This window comes from Lytechinus variegatus, chromosome 11 (assembly GCF_018143015.1).
Source record: "Lytechinus variegatus isolate NC3 chromosome 11, Lvar_3.0, whole genome shotgun sequence".
NCBI lineage: Eukaryota > Metazoa > Echinodermata > Echinoidea > Temnopleuroida > Toxopneustidae > Lytechinus > Lytechinus variegatus.
The window spans coordinates 31,694,837-31,709,250 of record NC_054750.1 but is presented as its reverse complement, the minus strand read 5'-3'; the positions used below and the strand labels follow the sequence as shown (position 1 = coordinate 31,709,250).

The 14,414-nt window shown below is 36.9% G+C and overlaps 1 protein-coding gene across 1 annotated transcript; it reads left to right on the top strand.

Annotated features, from left to right (window-relative positions):
- Nucleotides 1-3,435: 3,435 nt before the first annotated feature.
- Nucleotides 3,436-12,224, top strand: LOC121423534 (neurotrypsin-like). The gene is made up of 4 exons (XM_041618888.1): nucleotides 3,436-3,454; nucleotides 4,456-4,785; nucleotides 10,535-10,870; nucleotides 11,884-12,224. Exons 1-4 carry the CDS (start codon nucleotides 3,436-3,438, stop codon nucleotides 12,222-12,224), a joined length of 1,026 nt encoding a protein of 341 aa, XP_041474822.1.
- Nucleotides 12,225-14,414: the final 2,190 nt, after the last annotated feature.

Genomic DNA, 14,414 nt, shown 5'->3' with positions numbered 1-14,414 from the left:
GAGTTGACACCATTCATATAAACGTATTGAGATCGAGAGGATAAATATGACTTAAACCAATTGAGGTTGACACCTCGTATACCTATAAAGTACAATTTATCGAGGAGAATCTTATGCACAATACTGTCAAACGCCTTTTTCAAGTCTAACATAATCCAGTAAGTAATCCCTCATCAATATTCTTTAAAACATCTTCTGTGAGGTTTAAGACTGTCGTGTGGGTAGAATGTTGGGGCCGAAATCCCTATTGATTCTCAACTAAGATATTATTACCTGTTACATAATTATTTATACATTTGTTCAAAAGCTATTTTTTCGATAATCTTTGCTAACACCGACATAGGAGAAATCGGTCTATAATTTGCCATCTCTTCCTTATTTCCCTTTTTAAAGATAGGTGTCACTTTTGAAACTTTCCATTGCTGTGGCACATTTCCAGTTTTTAAAGAAAGATTTACAACATGGTGCATTGGTGAGATTACGTAAGGAAGTACTTCATGAATGAATTCAGCAGTGATGTTATCTGGTCCACATCCCTTTCCCTTGGGCAATTTTTTTAATAGATCTTCTACCTTCTGGGGTGTTACTTCATGAAATTCGAAGGAAGTGTTTATTCCTTTCAAATAATCTAATGCAGACTTGTTAGTATGTGGTATCTCATGCTGTACTTCCTTACCTACGTTAATAAAGTGATTATTAAACGCGTTTACAATTTCTTTAGAATTTGTTATATAATTACTATTATTTACTTTAACTGAGTTGATCACAGTGTTTGTGTGTTTGTTTGGTAATAGAAACTTAAGGGAAGCCCACATTGAACTCTGATCTCCATTATTTTCATCAATGGATGATGCAATATATTCACGTTTACGTTGACGAATATGCATTGTTATTTTGTTCCTGAGTGCTTTATACGCAGACCAATCTTCGTGATTCCGAGATTTCCTAGCTTTTAGTTTTAATTCATTTCTGTCTCTTATTAAATTCATCAATTCTGGTGTCATCCAGGGGGATACTTTATTCTTGATTCGATGTTTCTTGGCTGGTGCATATTTTTCTATCAATTTCAAAATGTTTTGATAGAAGTTATCACAAGCAATTTGACAATCAGTGGACAATAATACATTATCCCAGTTGATTTCTTCGAGCTCTTGTTTTATATTATCCCAGTTTACCTTTCTCCAGTTACGAGAATATTTGAACTTGTGTTTGTGGGGTTCATTTTTATGTCTGCCTCTAGCATAGTACACCATATAATGATCACTGATAGTTTATTGGACGATTACAGATTCTTGCATTTTTGTACAATCATTAGAGATTATCAGATCTATTAGAGTTTGTGATGAATCAGTTACTCTAGTGGGGTATTTAATGACTTGTTGGCAATTAAAATCTTTAATGATGTCACATATTTTTTCTGCCTGCCACCTTTTCTTATTTGGTCACATATCACAGTTAAAATCCCCAAACATTATGAACTCACTTGCTGTGTCTTCAAGCGTTTCAAAACATTCTCGTATCTGGGTGAAAATTTCCGCTTTCGCACTTGGTGGTCTTTATACCGTTACAACTAAGAATGGCTTCTGTTTTTCTGGAGAAATCTCTGCAACCATATATTCAAGACTGTCATGCATCAAGTCATATCTTATTCGATAATTCAAATTCTCATTGATATACATAGCTATACCTCCACCTGATCTATTTCTATCAAGTCTTACTAAGTTAAAGTTCATAATACCGAGTTCAGTGTTTTCTATCAAATCATTTAAATGGGTTTCACTTAGTGTAATTATATCAATTTTGGTACTAAGTAACAATAATCTGAGCTCATCAATGTGCTTAATAAGAGAACCGATATTTAGATGAGAAATTACAATTCCTTTGATGGATTTTATACTATTTAACTTTTCTTCAACATTCTCAGAATATACGAGAATTGAGTCATCTTCATTAGGCATGGTTGTATTAGATAAATCATGTTGCCTTGATTGGAATTCGTCTTGGTTTTCATAAAACGGAAGTTCAGAAAGAAGACATGGGTCACAGATCCAGTCACATTCTGAGTTAAATACAACTTCAGATACAGATGTGCAATTAAAATGACACCAGGTTTTACAATTCACACAGAGCAGTGCTTTTTTATTACATTTCACTGATTTTCTACAAATAATGCATGGATATTTCACAGACATTGAAATTAAATCCCTTTTACAAAAACTACCTTAAAAATTATTATAAATTTAACAAGTTATAGAAAAGTACATATATTAAACTCTCCCATAGAATTCAATATATTGATTAAAACGATATATCTATGGAAATATAAGTGCAAATGGTCCAATGTTTAAAGTTGTTTATAACGAATTAGCGTTTAGGAAGATTGTTATCTCCGCGGATCCCTCGCGTTATAAACTTTCCTCCTGTCGCCCGGATGAGGGCAACAATCCTCCCATCTGATGACCAGGCATCCTTCACCGCTTGGTTTGCTCTTGTTTTTGCGAGAAGGTCCTGATTTTTTTGAGTTAGGTGCTCTTGTATAGACATACGCGATCCTTTTAGTAGTTTACGACTTTTTATGACGGATTGTCTATGCTGGTACGACACGAACTTTACCAAAAGTGGTCGCGGTGCTGTCGATCTGCTTGATTGGTTCTGGTCTTCTCGGCCGGTGCTTCGTGTCTGCATGCGCCCGCTAGCTGGCGTCCCATCAGACGCGTCGCCTTGGTTACGACGTTGCAGACGATGTGTTCGATCAAGAGCCGAGGGATGCAGATCAACACGTAGTTTTTCCCGCGCGATTTTGCACACTACTTCGGTGGTGTCCTCTCCTTTTGTCTCCGGGACCCCAAAGAAGAGTAGGCAATTCCGTTTTGAGTACTGTTCCAGGTCGTTAGTTTCTTTTTCTAAGTGTTGGAAAAGGGATTGGTATTCATCAATTGCTTCTTTCAGCTCTTTGATCTCCTTTTGTTGCGAATCCCGATCAGTTTCTAATTCCATTATTCTGCTTTCTTGCTTCTCAAGTTGACTAATTACTTAGCGAACTCATCACTGGCCGCTTCTTTGACAGCTTTCCTGATAGCTTCGGTCAGCCGTTCACTGGTCATTATTTTTTCAATGGCCTCATCGATGGCATTCTGATTCGATTTAGAAGTTGGCGCCATTATGAATGAAGGAAAGAAAAAGATGGTGGCTGTATATCTCAGTCGTCACCCCTGTTTCTGTGGTCTATATTTAGGCTACACTCGTTAAATATCACTGTATCGTTTATAAAATGTCTCGAAGAGCTTAACACAATAGTGCGTTGATTTATTTATTGATTTATTTTTATTTCTTTAATCACGAATACTTTCAGGTCCTTGATCACAAACACTTTTAGTTCACATAGGTTACTGCGAAATCGAAGGCTCACAATTTCAATCCAATAGCAAATACATCATGGGATCCGCGAAAGTTGGTAAAATATAGTAAAATATTACATCATTGCTATAAGCGTTACATCAAGAGTTAATTGATATTAAAGAAGTGACTGCATATCCGTCAGTTTGATTTACACGGCGTTCTGGTAACGATTTAGTATGTATAGACGTAAAGGCTTATAGCGTGCGTGTTACTGACTGCCAGTTCACGAGAGTTAGTTGTCAGATTAAAACAATCACTTACTTGACATTAAAAACACGAGGTTTCCTCCAAAAGTCAAGAAACTTATCCTCACTTCTCCAATAAAGACCTGATTCAAGGTCTGTTGTGAAAATATGACTCCAAAATTTGTATTTACGATGAAGTTTTATGGGAATCCGAGGCGGCAGCCGACTAAGCTTGTCATACGTCACGTCACAAATACAAATTAAATTTGATGAAAAATGGACCTAACCCCTTTTGCAAGTGAGCTCTTCAATTATGCATATAATAGGTCTCTCATGTAGAATAATGATTGTAGCATTGATTATCAGTTGTCTTTCTCATTTTTTTCAATCTTGGTGAATAATGTTAATAAATATATTTTCGTATTCTAAAATAAGAATAAAGACAGGGGTACACCAAAACCAAATTCACCTGAATAATTCGGACCGATTCTAGTCGAATTCGGCCTAATTCGGATAGTTTCAGTGAATTCCCGAATTAACTCGCGTTCGCAGAGGGAGAACTAAATGCTCCCGAATTCGGATGGATTCGAACTGATTCGGTTCCGGTATAGCTTGATCTATGAATTTTCATGAAGACATGCGTAGAACTAAATACACTGAAATAATGAAAAATATTAAAGTATGACTTTGTTATTCCTCATCCGATATAGAGGAAATTTTCTGTACTTGTCTGATTTTACTTTATTTTACTATTATTCTCAGCCTGGCGTATCCCTTTGAGTGTTAATAAAAAAACTCGGTTAAAAGGGCCGCCGAGTACTCGTGTCATCTTGACACTTTTTTAAAATTATTTTTTCTTGTGCGAATTCAGATGAGTATCTACCGATTCGTCTGTCTGGCGGTAGTGGCGAACACGAAGGACTTATTGAGGTATTTCATGGCAGAGTCTGGGGCAAGATCTGCGCTAATAACCAATGGAAATCCGAGTCCTCTGACGTCGTATGCCGGCACCTAGGCTATGACCATGCTTTTGTCATCTACTATGACGACACGTTTTCCAATAATATGACATTCGTGCAGTATGATCAGGTAGACTGCGCAGGCTCGGAAACCAATCTTACGTCATGCACATCTTACAGATATGAAGAAGGGTACTGTAAAGATAGTGCTGGAGAGGGCGCAGGTGTGACATGTGTATCAAGTGAGTTTCCTTTTTTTCAATCATCAAATCGACACAATTATTCTAATGCCTGGAATAATCTACTGCTAGTTTATGCCAAAAAAGCTAACTGATCGGTTTAAAACAGGATGAAAAAAAAATTGAATTTCTCAAAAATTAAATTAGTGAAATAATATATGCGGTGTATCACCATTTCTGTTTTTTATTGTTTTGCTCGAGATTTTACTATCCGTAGCACGTTTGGGTGAATGTGTGGGCAGTCCGGAGACAACTGGCTTAGACTAAGTGAAACACAACAGAAAAAAACCTAAGACTAAGTCAGCCACAGACATTTATTTATTTATTTATTTATTTATTTATTCATGTTTTATTTATAACAAATGATAAAATGAGGTGGAGGGTAGTTCGGTTCAGTTATAAAACTGCTTTACAACGAAGCCCTCCGCCTTTACAAACATAAAATAGAACATAAACATGATAATATATATAAATAAATACAAGTGAAAATTAACATAAAAAGTTATAATCTATGAAATAAACAAAAAAGAAAACAAATAAACAAAAAAGAAAGAATACTAGAAGATACTTTGTTATAATAAATGTTTGGCCAATAGGTAACCTCGTTTAAAAGAATTTATAGAATTGGTGGATTGAACTGAAAATGGGAGTTTATTAAATAGGGAGCTTGCTTTATAAGAGAATGACTTTCTTTTGAATTCAGTTTTGGGGAATGGAATGTCGAGGAGAGAATTTAGTGCATAGCGGGTACAATATTTAAAGGTGCGATAAGTAATAAGCGATTTTAAATAGTTAGGGGCGTTTACATTAATTATTTTAAATACTAATAAACAGTAGTGATATTTTAGTCTTTGTTCAACGGATTGCCAATTTAGGGTTGTAAGAAGTGTACACTGCGGTGTATTATAATCCTTATTTAATATTAATCTGGCATATCTATTTTGTAATTTTTGTAGTTTGGAAAGATTTGTTTTTGAACAACTTCCCCATGCAGTGCAACAATAATCAATATGTGGTAAAATTAAAGCAAAATATAAGGTTACAAGAGTTTTATGGGGTATTAATTGCTTTATGCGGCGAATACATCCAATTGTACGTGATATTTTATTACATATATATCTTACATGGTCAGACCAGGTCAGTTGCGAGTCAAGTATAATACCAAGATATTTCATTTTATCAACACATTGCAAGTGGTTATCGTACAATTTGATCTTGAATTGGTGATTATCTAGCTTTCTTTTAGTGCCAAAAGGCATGACCATGGTTTTCTGTGGATGAATATACATCTTATTAATATCAAACCACTTGCATATTAAATCAAAGTCATTTTGTAAATTCAATTGAACTTCAGAAAAGTTATGAGAATTGTTAAAAATAACGGTATCATCTGCATAGAGTGAAATTTTGGAATTTTTATGAATTCTTAAGTTGTTAATATCGTTAATATATAGACAAAAGATCAAGGGGCCAAGGATTGACCCCTGGGGCACCCCTGATTTCACAGTTAAAAACTCACTACAATAATCATCTATATTAACACATTGTTGTCTTCCGACCAAGTACGATTTAAACCATTCACGTACCTTATTATTCATACCATAGAAAATTAGTTTATCAAGTATTATTTCGTGTGGAATTACGTCAAATGCTTTTTTTAGATCATAAAATATAGCTCCCGTAATCTGACCATGATTCATATTTTCAAACAGGTAGTCAGTAATTTCTGTAAGGCACGTGGCTGTGGAATGGAGTGGTCTGAATCCAGATTGACGTTCCGACAATAAATTATTTTGGTTAAGATACGAATACAATTGTTTGTGTACTGCTTTCTCAAGGATTTTTGACATAGAGGGCAGTATTGAAATGGGCCTGAAATTGTCAACACTGAGCGAGCCACCCTTGTGAATTGGCGTGATTTTTGCGACTTTGAAATCAGATGGAAATTGAGAAGTTTTTAGTGATAAGTTAAACAATTTAGAAAGTGGTTCCGCAATTATATCAGCAGATACTTTTAGTAACTTAGGATGTAGACCGTCCATTCCTACAGCCTTTTTACAATCAATATTGCGTAGTTCGTTTTTGACAAATTCAGATTTAATGTCTTGAAATTCAAAAGAATAATTAGTTTGAGTTAACGTTTGTAAATCGTTAAAAGCACCGTCTACTGTGTTGGAACTTGAGCTTGTTTGTAGGTTTGAGCCTACTTTATTAAAAGCTTCATTCAATAAACCTGCCACCTTTACTTTGTCAGATATCATTTCTTCATCAATCAGGATTGTGTTGTTTATTTCCTGTTTCTTTGATGGTAAAAGCCCTTTGAGAACTTTCCAATTTTTATTCAAATCATTTCCACATTCTGAAAACTTATTCAGGTAATATTCTTTTTTAAGAAATTTGTTCAAATTATTTGTTCTGTTTCGATAGTACTTAAACTTTTTCCAATAGTAATCACTTTTCGTTTTATGGAACTTTTTCTTAAAGAAATCACGGTCACGTGCCAAATTTATGTATTCATTTGTAATCCAAGGTATTCCATTTCTTTTTCTTCTGACAGAAATAAAAGGTGCATGTTTATCACTTAAAGTAGTAAACAAAAATTTGAAATGAGACCACATTTCGTCAACTTGAACGTTTTCGTTATTGAAATCATTCCAGTTTTGATTTTTCAAGTCATCTCGAAATCTGTTTTCATCAAAGTTGCGAAAAGACCTAAATTTACTTATTTTAGAATGAAACATTGTGTGGTTGCCTTTCACTACTACAAAAGTCAAACAGTGGTCACTAAAACCAATAGAGATTACACCCGACTTTACACTTTCAATTGAATTTGAGGTAAGTATTAAGTCGATGATTGTGCTACTGTGAGGTGTAACTCTTGTGGGGTCATTAATTAACTGGTTAAGCTGATAAGTATGACAAATATCCTTAATTATTTTAGACAACGCATTATTATTACTCATGTTGCAATTGAAATCACCCATCAAAATGATATTATTTGATAATGAAATTACTTTTTCAACATTTGCTTCAAGGGTGGTAAAATAGGTACTTGGTGAGGAAGGCCTCCTGTATAAAATACCAACAAAAATCGAACTGCTATTTTTTCTTTTAATCTCCAGCCACATAACCTCAAGTTCTTTGGTTTCCAGATCCATTCTTCTCATGTAATTAAATTTCTCACTGATGTAACATCCTACACCCCCACCAGAACTTTCCCTGTCTTTCCTTTCAATCTTATAACCGTCAATGGATATTATATGGTTTGAACAATCATCGTTCAACCATGTTTCTGATAGTCCTAAAATATCAAAAGGATTTGACATAAGAAATTGCTGCACATCTGTAATTTTATTTCTCAAACTTCTGATGTTTAGATGAGCTAACTTAATGCCTTTATCATTTGGAAAATCAGTAGGTACATTGTATGCATGATCATCAACTTGGGTATTATTTGGAAAATGAGAACAATTCATAACATAATTTTCTCCAGACGGAATACATTCCTGATCCCAAAAGGGAAATTGTTTCAAAATACACGCGGTACACTGCCAGTTTTCGAAAGTTTCGTTTAAATCATCATATTTGGATTTGGGAATTCCCTCGCAAACTATATGTGCCCATTTTTCACATGAGGTACATAAAAGGGCCTTTTGGTTACTCTTTACTGGTTTATTACATTTACTACACGGATACTTGACCATAAGAGGTGATACAAACTCAATAATTGTTGATAATAAAAAAAAGTAATACCATGTAAACATAAATTACACAAAAAATACACACAAAAAATCTTAAAAGATTGTATATAATAAAATTTGATGAATCGAACAATCAAAGAAAGTCTTCCTAACAGAAAATAGGTGGTCCATATTATCAATGAAGGAGCTGCAAAGCAAAACATAGGAGTTCCGCTTATTTGTCAGCTATATAATGAAATGATGATAATTCATTTTATGTCATTTAAATGTTTATGAGAAACGGAGGTCACTTTCGTTACGGATTACTTTATTCATCGGTTTGCCATTGTTGGTTGTTATTTTTGCTATTACTCGACCATCACTGGACCATACTGATTGTACATTCTTGTTCTTCTTTGCGCAGTTGAGCAGGTTCAGATTGTATTTTGTCAGTTGTTCTTGGATAACCACCCGAGTACCTTTCAGACGACGACGTCGAGAAATGACTGCATGGCGAGTTCTGTACGAAATAAATTTCGCAACTATTGGTCGAGGGCGCTTCGATGTTACTTTCCCTTTTCCATTCTCATTCTGTGCTTTATTGGGGTTACCCAACCGATGCGAGCGATCAATATCTTCTTTGGAGATCTCCAATCAAAGTTGATCACGTGCTATTTTGCAAATGAGGTCATCCGTGTCTTCGTTTCTTTGCTCTTCTACGCCAAAGAACTGCAGACAGTTTCTGCGCGAGTACTGCTCCAAATCCTCAGTTGATAAGCGAAGATTATTAATTGTTATTTGTTGATCATCAATTATGCCGGAGAGGCGACTAATCTAGCTTGATCTTTAATCTCGACTTCATTATCTACCATTCTCTTCTCCTGATCATTCAAACGATCAAGAAGTTTGCCAAATTCCTCCTTCACTGCTTCGTGAACGATTACATTGATAGACTTAAGCAGATCTTTGTTTTCGTTTTTAAAGCGTGAGAACATGTCATTGATGAGCTTGTTGGTGGCGTCATCTACCTGGTTGTTTGGCGTCGCCATATTGGAATAGTGTGAGGGTATTTCAGTCTATCAATGATAATTATCAATGATAAATACTCAATGACGAAAAAAAAAACGGAATGACGAAATTTCGTTAACACTCCACCTCACAGTAGAAATCTGTTGTATATAAGTTACATGTAAGTTGACGAAATATAATGCATATAGATTCAGTTAACTCCGAGTATGAAGTATTGCAGCAATATATAAGGAACTCATATGTTATTCAGAATGTTTGTACTCACATCTAATCTCCAAATAATTCATGGTATAAAATAATGTCAATCTTGCAGTATAATAAATATACCGTTTACCAAGCACATTTCACTCTAGTCGCGAAGTATTGGAGAACGCATAATTCCGTAGTATATGTATCACAATCAGATACATGTAGTAGTCTGTAGCTTGCCGAAGACATGACAGGGTCCTGCTTCAGTATTTTGACAACAATGTGCAAAAATGAATAAAAATTGGACCATCTATGATGCTGGTAGGAAAGGTGTGCCTCAAATCCTACAAACGAGTCATTTTATCATTCAGTTGATAATAAATTCGGTTTCTTGTTGAAGTTTTTTCTGGTTCAACGGAAAGCGTGTAGGGTGCGTCCTTCGTGCGTATATAATAATACACGCACACAAACACACCCAAAAAAAAATAGAAACGAGGTAAGACCAGGGGCCCGTTGCAGAAAGAGTTGCGTTTTAACGCAAGTCAAAAAATCAATAGCATGTCTCAAATGCGCGCTGTTGATTGGTTGAAAATCAAGTTGCGCCTGATTTTTAGAGTTGCGATTGATTGCAACTCTTTCTGCAACGGGCCCCAGACCGGTGCTAAGGTTTGCACACTGTTATTACGATTCATGCGATCTGTTTTAGATATATTCATAAATCACTGACATTTTTTTCAATATAAATATTATCATATTGCTAATACAATTGTATTTGTTATCGTGAGTAATGGTAGTATCTGTATTATGATTTTTTTTACCATAATCCTCATCATTCTCGTTATATTATTATGAAGGTGAGGCACCTGAGGTAAGAGTCAGGCTGGAAGGGGGAAACGGCTCTCATCAAGGACTGGTCGAAATCTTCGTTAGAGATGACTGGCGGAAAGTGTGCAGTAAAGGATTTAGTTTCAATAGAGGGGACGTTGTCTGCCGTTCCCTTGGATATAACAGAGCTTTCATGGTAATGGAGGATGGCAGTATGGTATTCTCAATACAAAATGGTACAGCAATCTTCATTGACAAGTTAGTTTGTACTGGTGAGGAGCACGATATCACCGAGTGCAGAGCGTATCGACTGAAGGAGAGGTTTGATTCTACGTATGGTCCCGCCGCTGTATTTTGTGAACCTGGTGGGTGTTTCATAAAGCTGTTCGTAAGTTAAGAGCGATTTTAAGAACGACTGGTCATCCTTTCTTGTGGTAAATGGTATCTTCACTGGTGATGGTTAAGTGCGTAAGAAAGGTTCACCAGTCGTTCTTAAAGTCGCTCTTAACTTACGAACAGCTTTATGAAACGGCAACCAGGTTGAGATCATTGTCTTTTATGTTATGTAATCATTTCATACAACCCTACCTCGTTACAACGATCTTCACACTGGCTTCAAACACCATACAGTCCCAGGACTGTCCCAAGACTGTAGCGGGATTGCCTTCAGTGTGAATTCTCTGACCCGCAATAGACTATCCCGGGATAACCTCGCCTCGCTCTAACTCCACAACAAACTTTTGCTATGGGCAAGCCATATAGCAATAGCAGCGGGACAGTCCCGCGGTTTTCCTTCCGTGTGAAGGCACATCGGGATAAACCATTTGTCATATATATGTAAACTATATGTTAGGACGTCGTGGTATAGCGGTTATGACTCTCGTCTTTCAATCTGAAGGACGTGGATTTGATTCTCCGCCATCTAGTATTTCCGGTGAATCAGAGTCACTCACAGGGTCACAAACCTTCACGTGTTTTGTTACGGTGGTCATAAAAATCACTTGCTACTTGCTGCAGTGTGAATGGGTATATGGAATTTATCCCGGGACTGTGCCGGATTATTTTTTTCTACTGTAAATGCATTTATACCGGTTTATACCAGTGTGGCCGTCCCGCGAAAGCTCCGGGATAAATTTGAAAACCAGCGCAAAGACGGTATAGTAGTGTACTTCTTCCGCAAGTCCATAAATCCCGCTCCTCTATGAGCAGAAGGTTAATCGCCTGAATTGTTTCCAAATGGTAACTGATTATTCTGTTGTATCATCCAATGATGCAAGATGAATATTTGATTATTTGTGAATACGTAGAATAGGCCTATCTACTTACTGAAAAAGAGAGAATATTTTCTCAGTTAAAGTGTCGTGTTCTTTCATCACAGGTGAATCTCTGAACGTCCGTCTCGTTGGAGGTAGAGGATCTTATGAAGGCCGCGTCGAGATATCATTAAATGGATCTTGGACTTCCATTTGCGCCAAAGAGCCTTGGATTGAGAAAACCTCTGCACAAATTTGCCGTGTGCTCGGATTCGAAGCCGGTGATTCCGTTGCTTTTTACGATGACAACCGCTTTGGTAACCCGGAAGGAGATTTTCACATCGATACTCTGGAGTGCAAGGATGAAGAACCTGTTAGTATAACCAAGACGTGTCGTCTTAGAAAATTCCAGGTCGGCTATTGCGACGGTCGATATGCCAGCCTGCAATGTGATGAGCGTAAGTAACTATGTACAAATTAAACAGTGAAAAGCATCGTCAGGCTGATTCATCTTTGTTGCGTAATGCCGTCAGGAATCTTTGGGCGGGTGATAACCCCATTTTTTCCTTCGAGTTACTTCACTCATGTTGCAGTAATACCAATTAAACCAAATAGAAATAGATCGATGGAATGTCAATGTAATTCAAATAGATTTGTTGCCGGTCTGAATACTCTGGGGTGACTACGACGAAATAAAGCGTTCTCAATCGACTGTCGGTGTATTGTGCTCAAGACGGATCAAAGATTCAGGGTTCCTTTCTTCAAGCTGTTTGTCAGTTACCCGATACTTTACACACGACTCGGGATCCATTCTTTAATTGTTTCCCACAACCTGGTTTTCCAATCACTTTGATATCCATCAGCTAACTGTTCAAACCCAAGAATTGTGGGATATTTTTCCCTCGGGGGGGGGGGGGGCACTTACATTGACGAGTGGATACCATGCGCGACCCCAAAAACACGTATTAAAAAGGATGTCTTTTTCAAGATAGGGCAAGGGTGTCAAAAGCACTAAAATAATGAAAAAGAATTGTATCTATTTTGGTATGAAAGCTACGTGTTTAGGGTCAAAAATTTTCTGGGACGATCAAACAAAATTAAAATGAGTAGGGCCATCCTCCCGTTTTTCATTTATCAAATCACATGTATCATTTTATATGTATTGTTATTTGTTTTTTAACGGAAATAAATTCAATTCAAATTTTCTTGTCTCTTCAATGTTGCCTGGTTTATTAGTTTACCTTATGATATTGTAACCCAACCGACTTTCTTTCCTGACGAACTGGTTCGTTTCGGCTGCAATATACAACCAGTTGGTGTAAAGTCCGTCTTTTTCACCTCCGACTCTTTGCTCCTTCTCAGTAACTTAGATCATATCCCATGGAACCAGGGGCGGAAATCTCTCCCAAAAGGTAGGGGGACAAGGAACTGGAAAATTTGACAAGCAAAAAAAAAAAGAAAAAAAATTCATCTCGTCCCAAAACGCACGTTTTATTCCCATTTTGAGTGATGTATTTCTTAGCAACACCAAAGTCAAAGTCCCAAAATAGTAGGGGGGACATTTGATATTGTGTCCCCCTACTATTTTGAGTAGGGGGGGGGGGCACGTCCCCCCCCCTGGGATTTCCGCCCATGTATTGAACCGAACAACCATGTTGAAGACCGAATACCCAATATTTTCTTGAGGTTTGACTGTTTCTCTTGATCTAACTCACTGTTGACTTGACTTGATTTTACTTTGTCGGTTGTCGCTGATCTTAGTCTTCTTGACTTTTTACTTACTGTTCATATTGATTGTGAACGGTTTCTGTCTTTTAGTGAGAGGTTGTTTGATTAGATCTAGTTTTTATCTTTCTTTTCCTTTACCTCACTATGGCTGCTAAGTATAGTGGTAATGAAAACTCTTCCATACATGATTCTCAAGGACAGGGTTCCACTAGTACTGGTGTTCGGCTTCCCCAGCTGTCTCACTCACATACAAAATGTATTGGTCCTTGACAAACTAGTTACGAGGATTCCATCCGTCAGACTGAAATGCTAGAATGTGATGTGTGTGATGGCTGGATGTGTTTCAAATGTCTTCCGTATAACAAAACAGAGAGAAAAAAAAGTTAAGTAAGCCTGAGATACAGTGGAATTACCCTTCATGTGTGACCCTCCCAGCAATTGATCAGTCTGATAAGTCTTCAAATAGACTTGCCAGCATTGAAAGTTAGTTGGATCAGGTGATGACTATGTTTCAGAATAGCTTTAAGATGTCAGACAAGCTTGAGCAAAAAGCTGATAAGCGTGAGGTTGAGTTCCTTCACTCCCAGCTCACTTCTGTGCAGTCTGACTTGGATTTGTTGAAATCGAAACAGCTAAGGGGTGCTGAGTCAGGTGTTGATTCGTTTTCTAGTGAATTGGATGAGAAGAAGAAGAGAAAGTTTAATGTTATGATCTTCAATGTTCCAGAGAGTGACAGTGCTGATGGTAATACTAGGAAGAATGAAGATACGGAGAATGTGAAAGCTGTACTTACCAGCATTGAAGCGGCGCCAGTTATCACAGGTTGGAGACGCCTCGGTTCATATAAACGTGACTCAGCGACAGCTGCGCCGCGCCCTTTGCGCATCAGCACTGATTCTGTTACTCAGAGGGATACAGTTCTGAAGTC

Excerpts from the sequence above, each read along its gene's own strand:
- LOC121423534 (XM_041618888.1), top strand. Across the intron at positions 4,786-10,534 it reads AGGTGTGACATGTGTATCAA|GTGAGGCACCTGAGGTAAGA; the intron begins GTGAGTTTCCTT and ends ATTATTATGAAG. Across the intron at positions 10,871-11,883 it reads CGCTGTATTTTGTGAACCTG|GTGAATCTCTGAACGTCCGT; the intron begins GTGGGTGTTTCA and ends CTTTCATCACAG.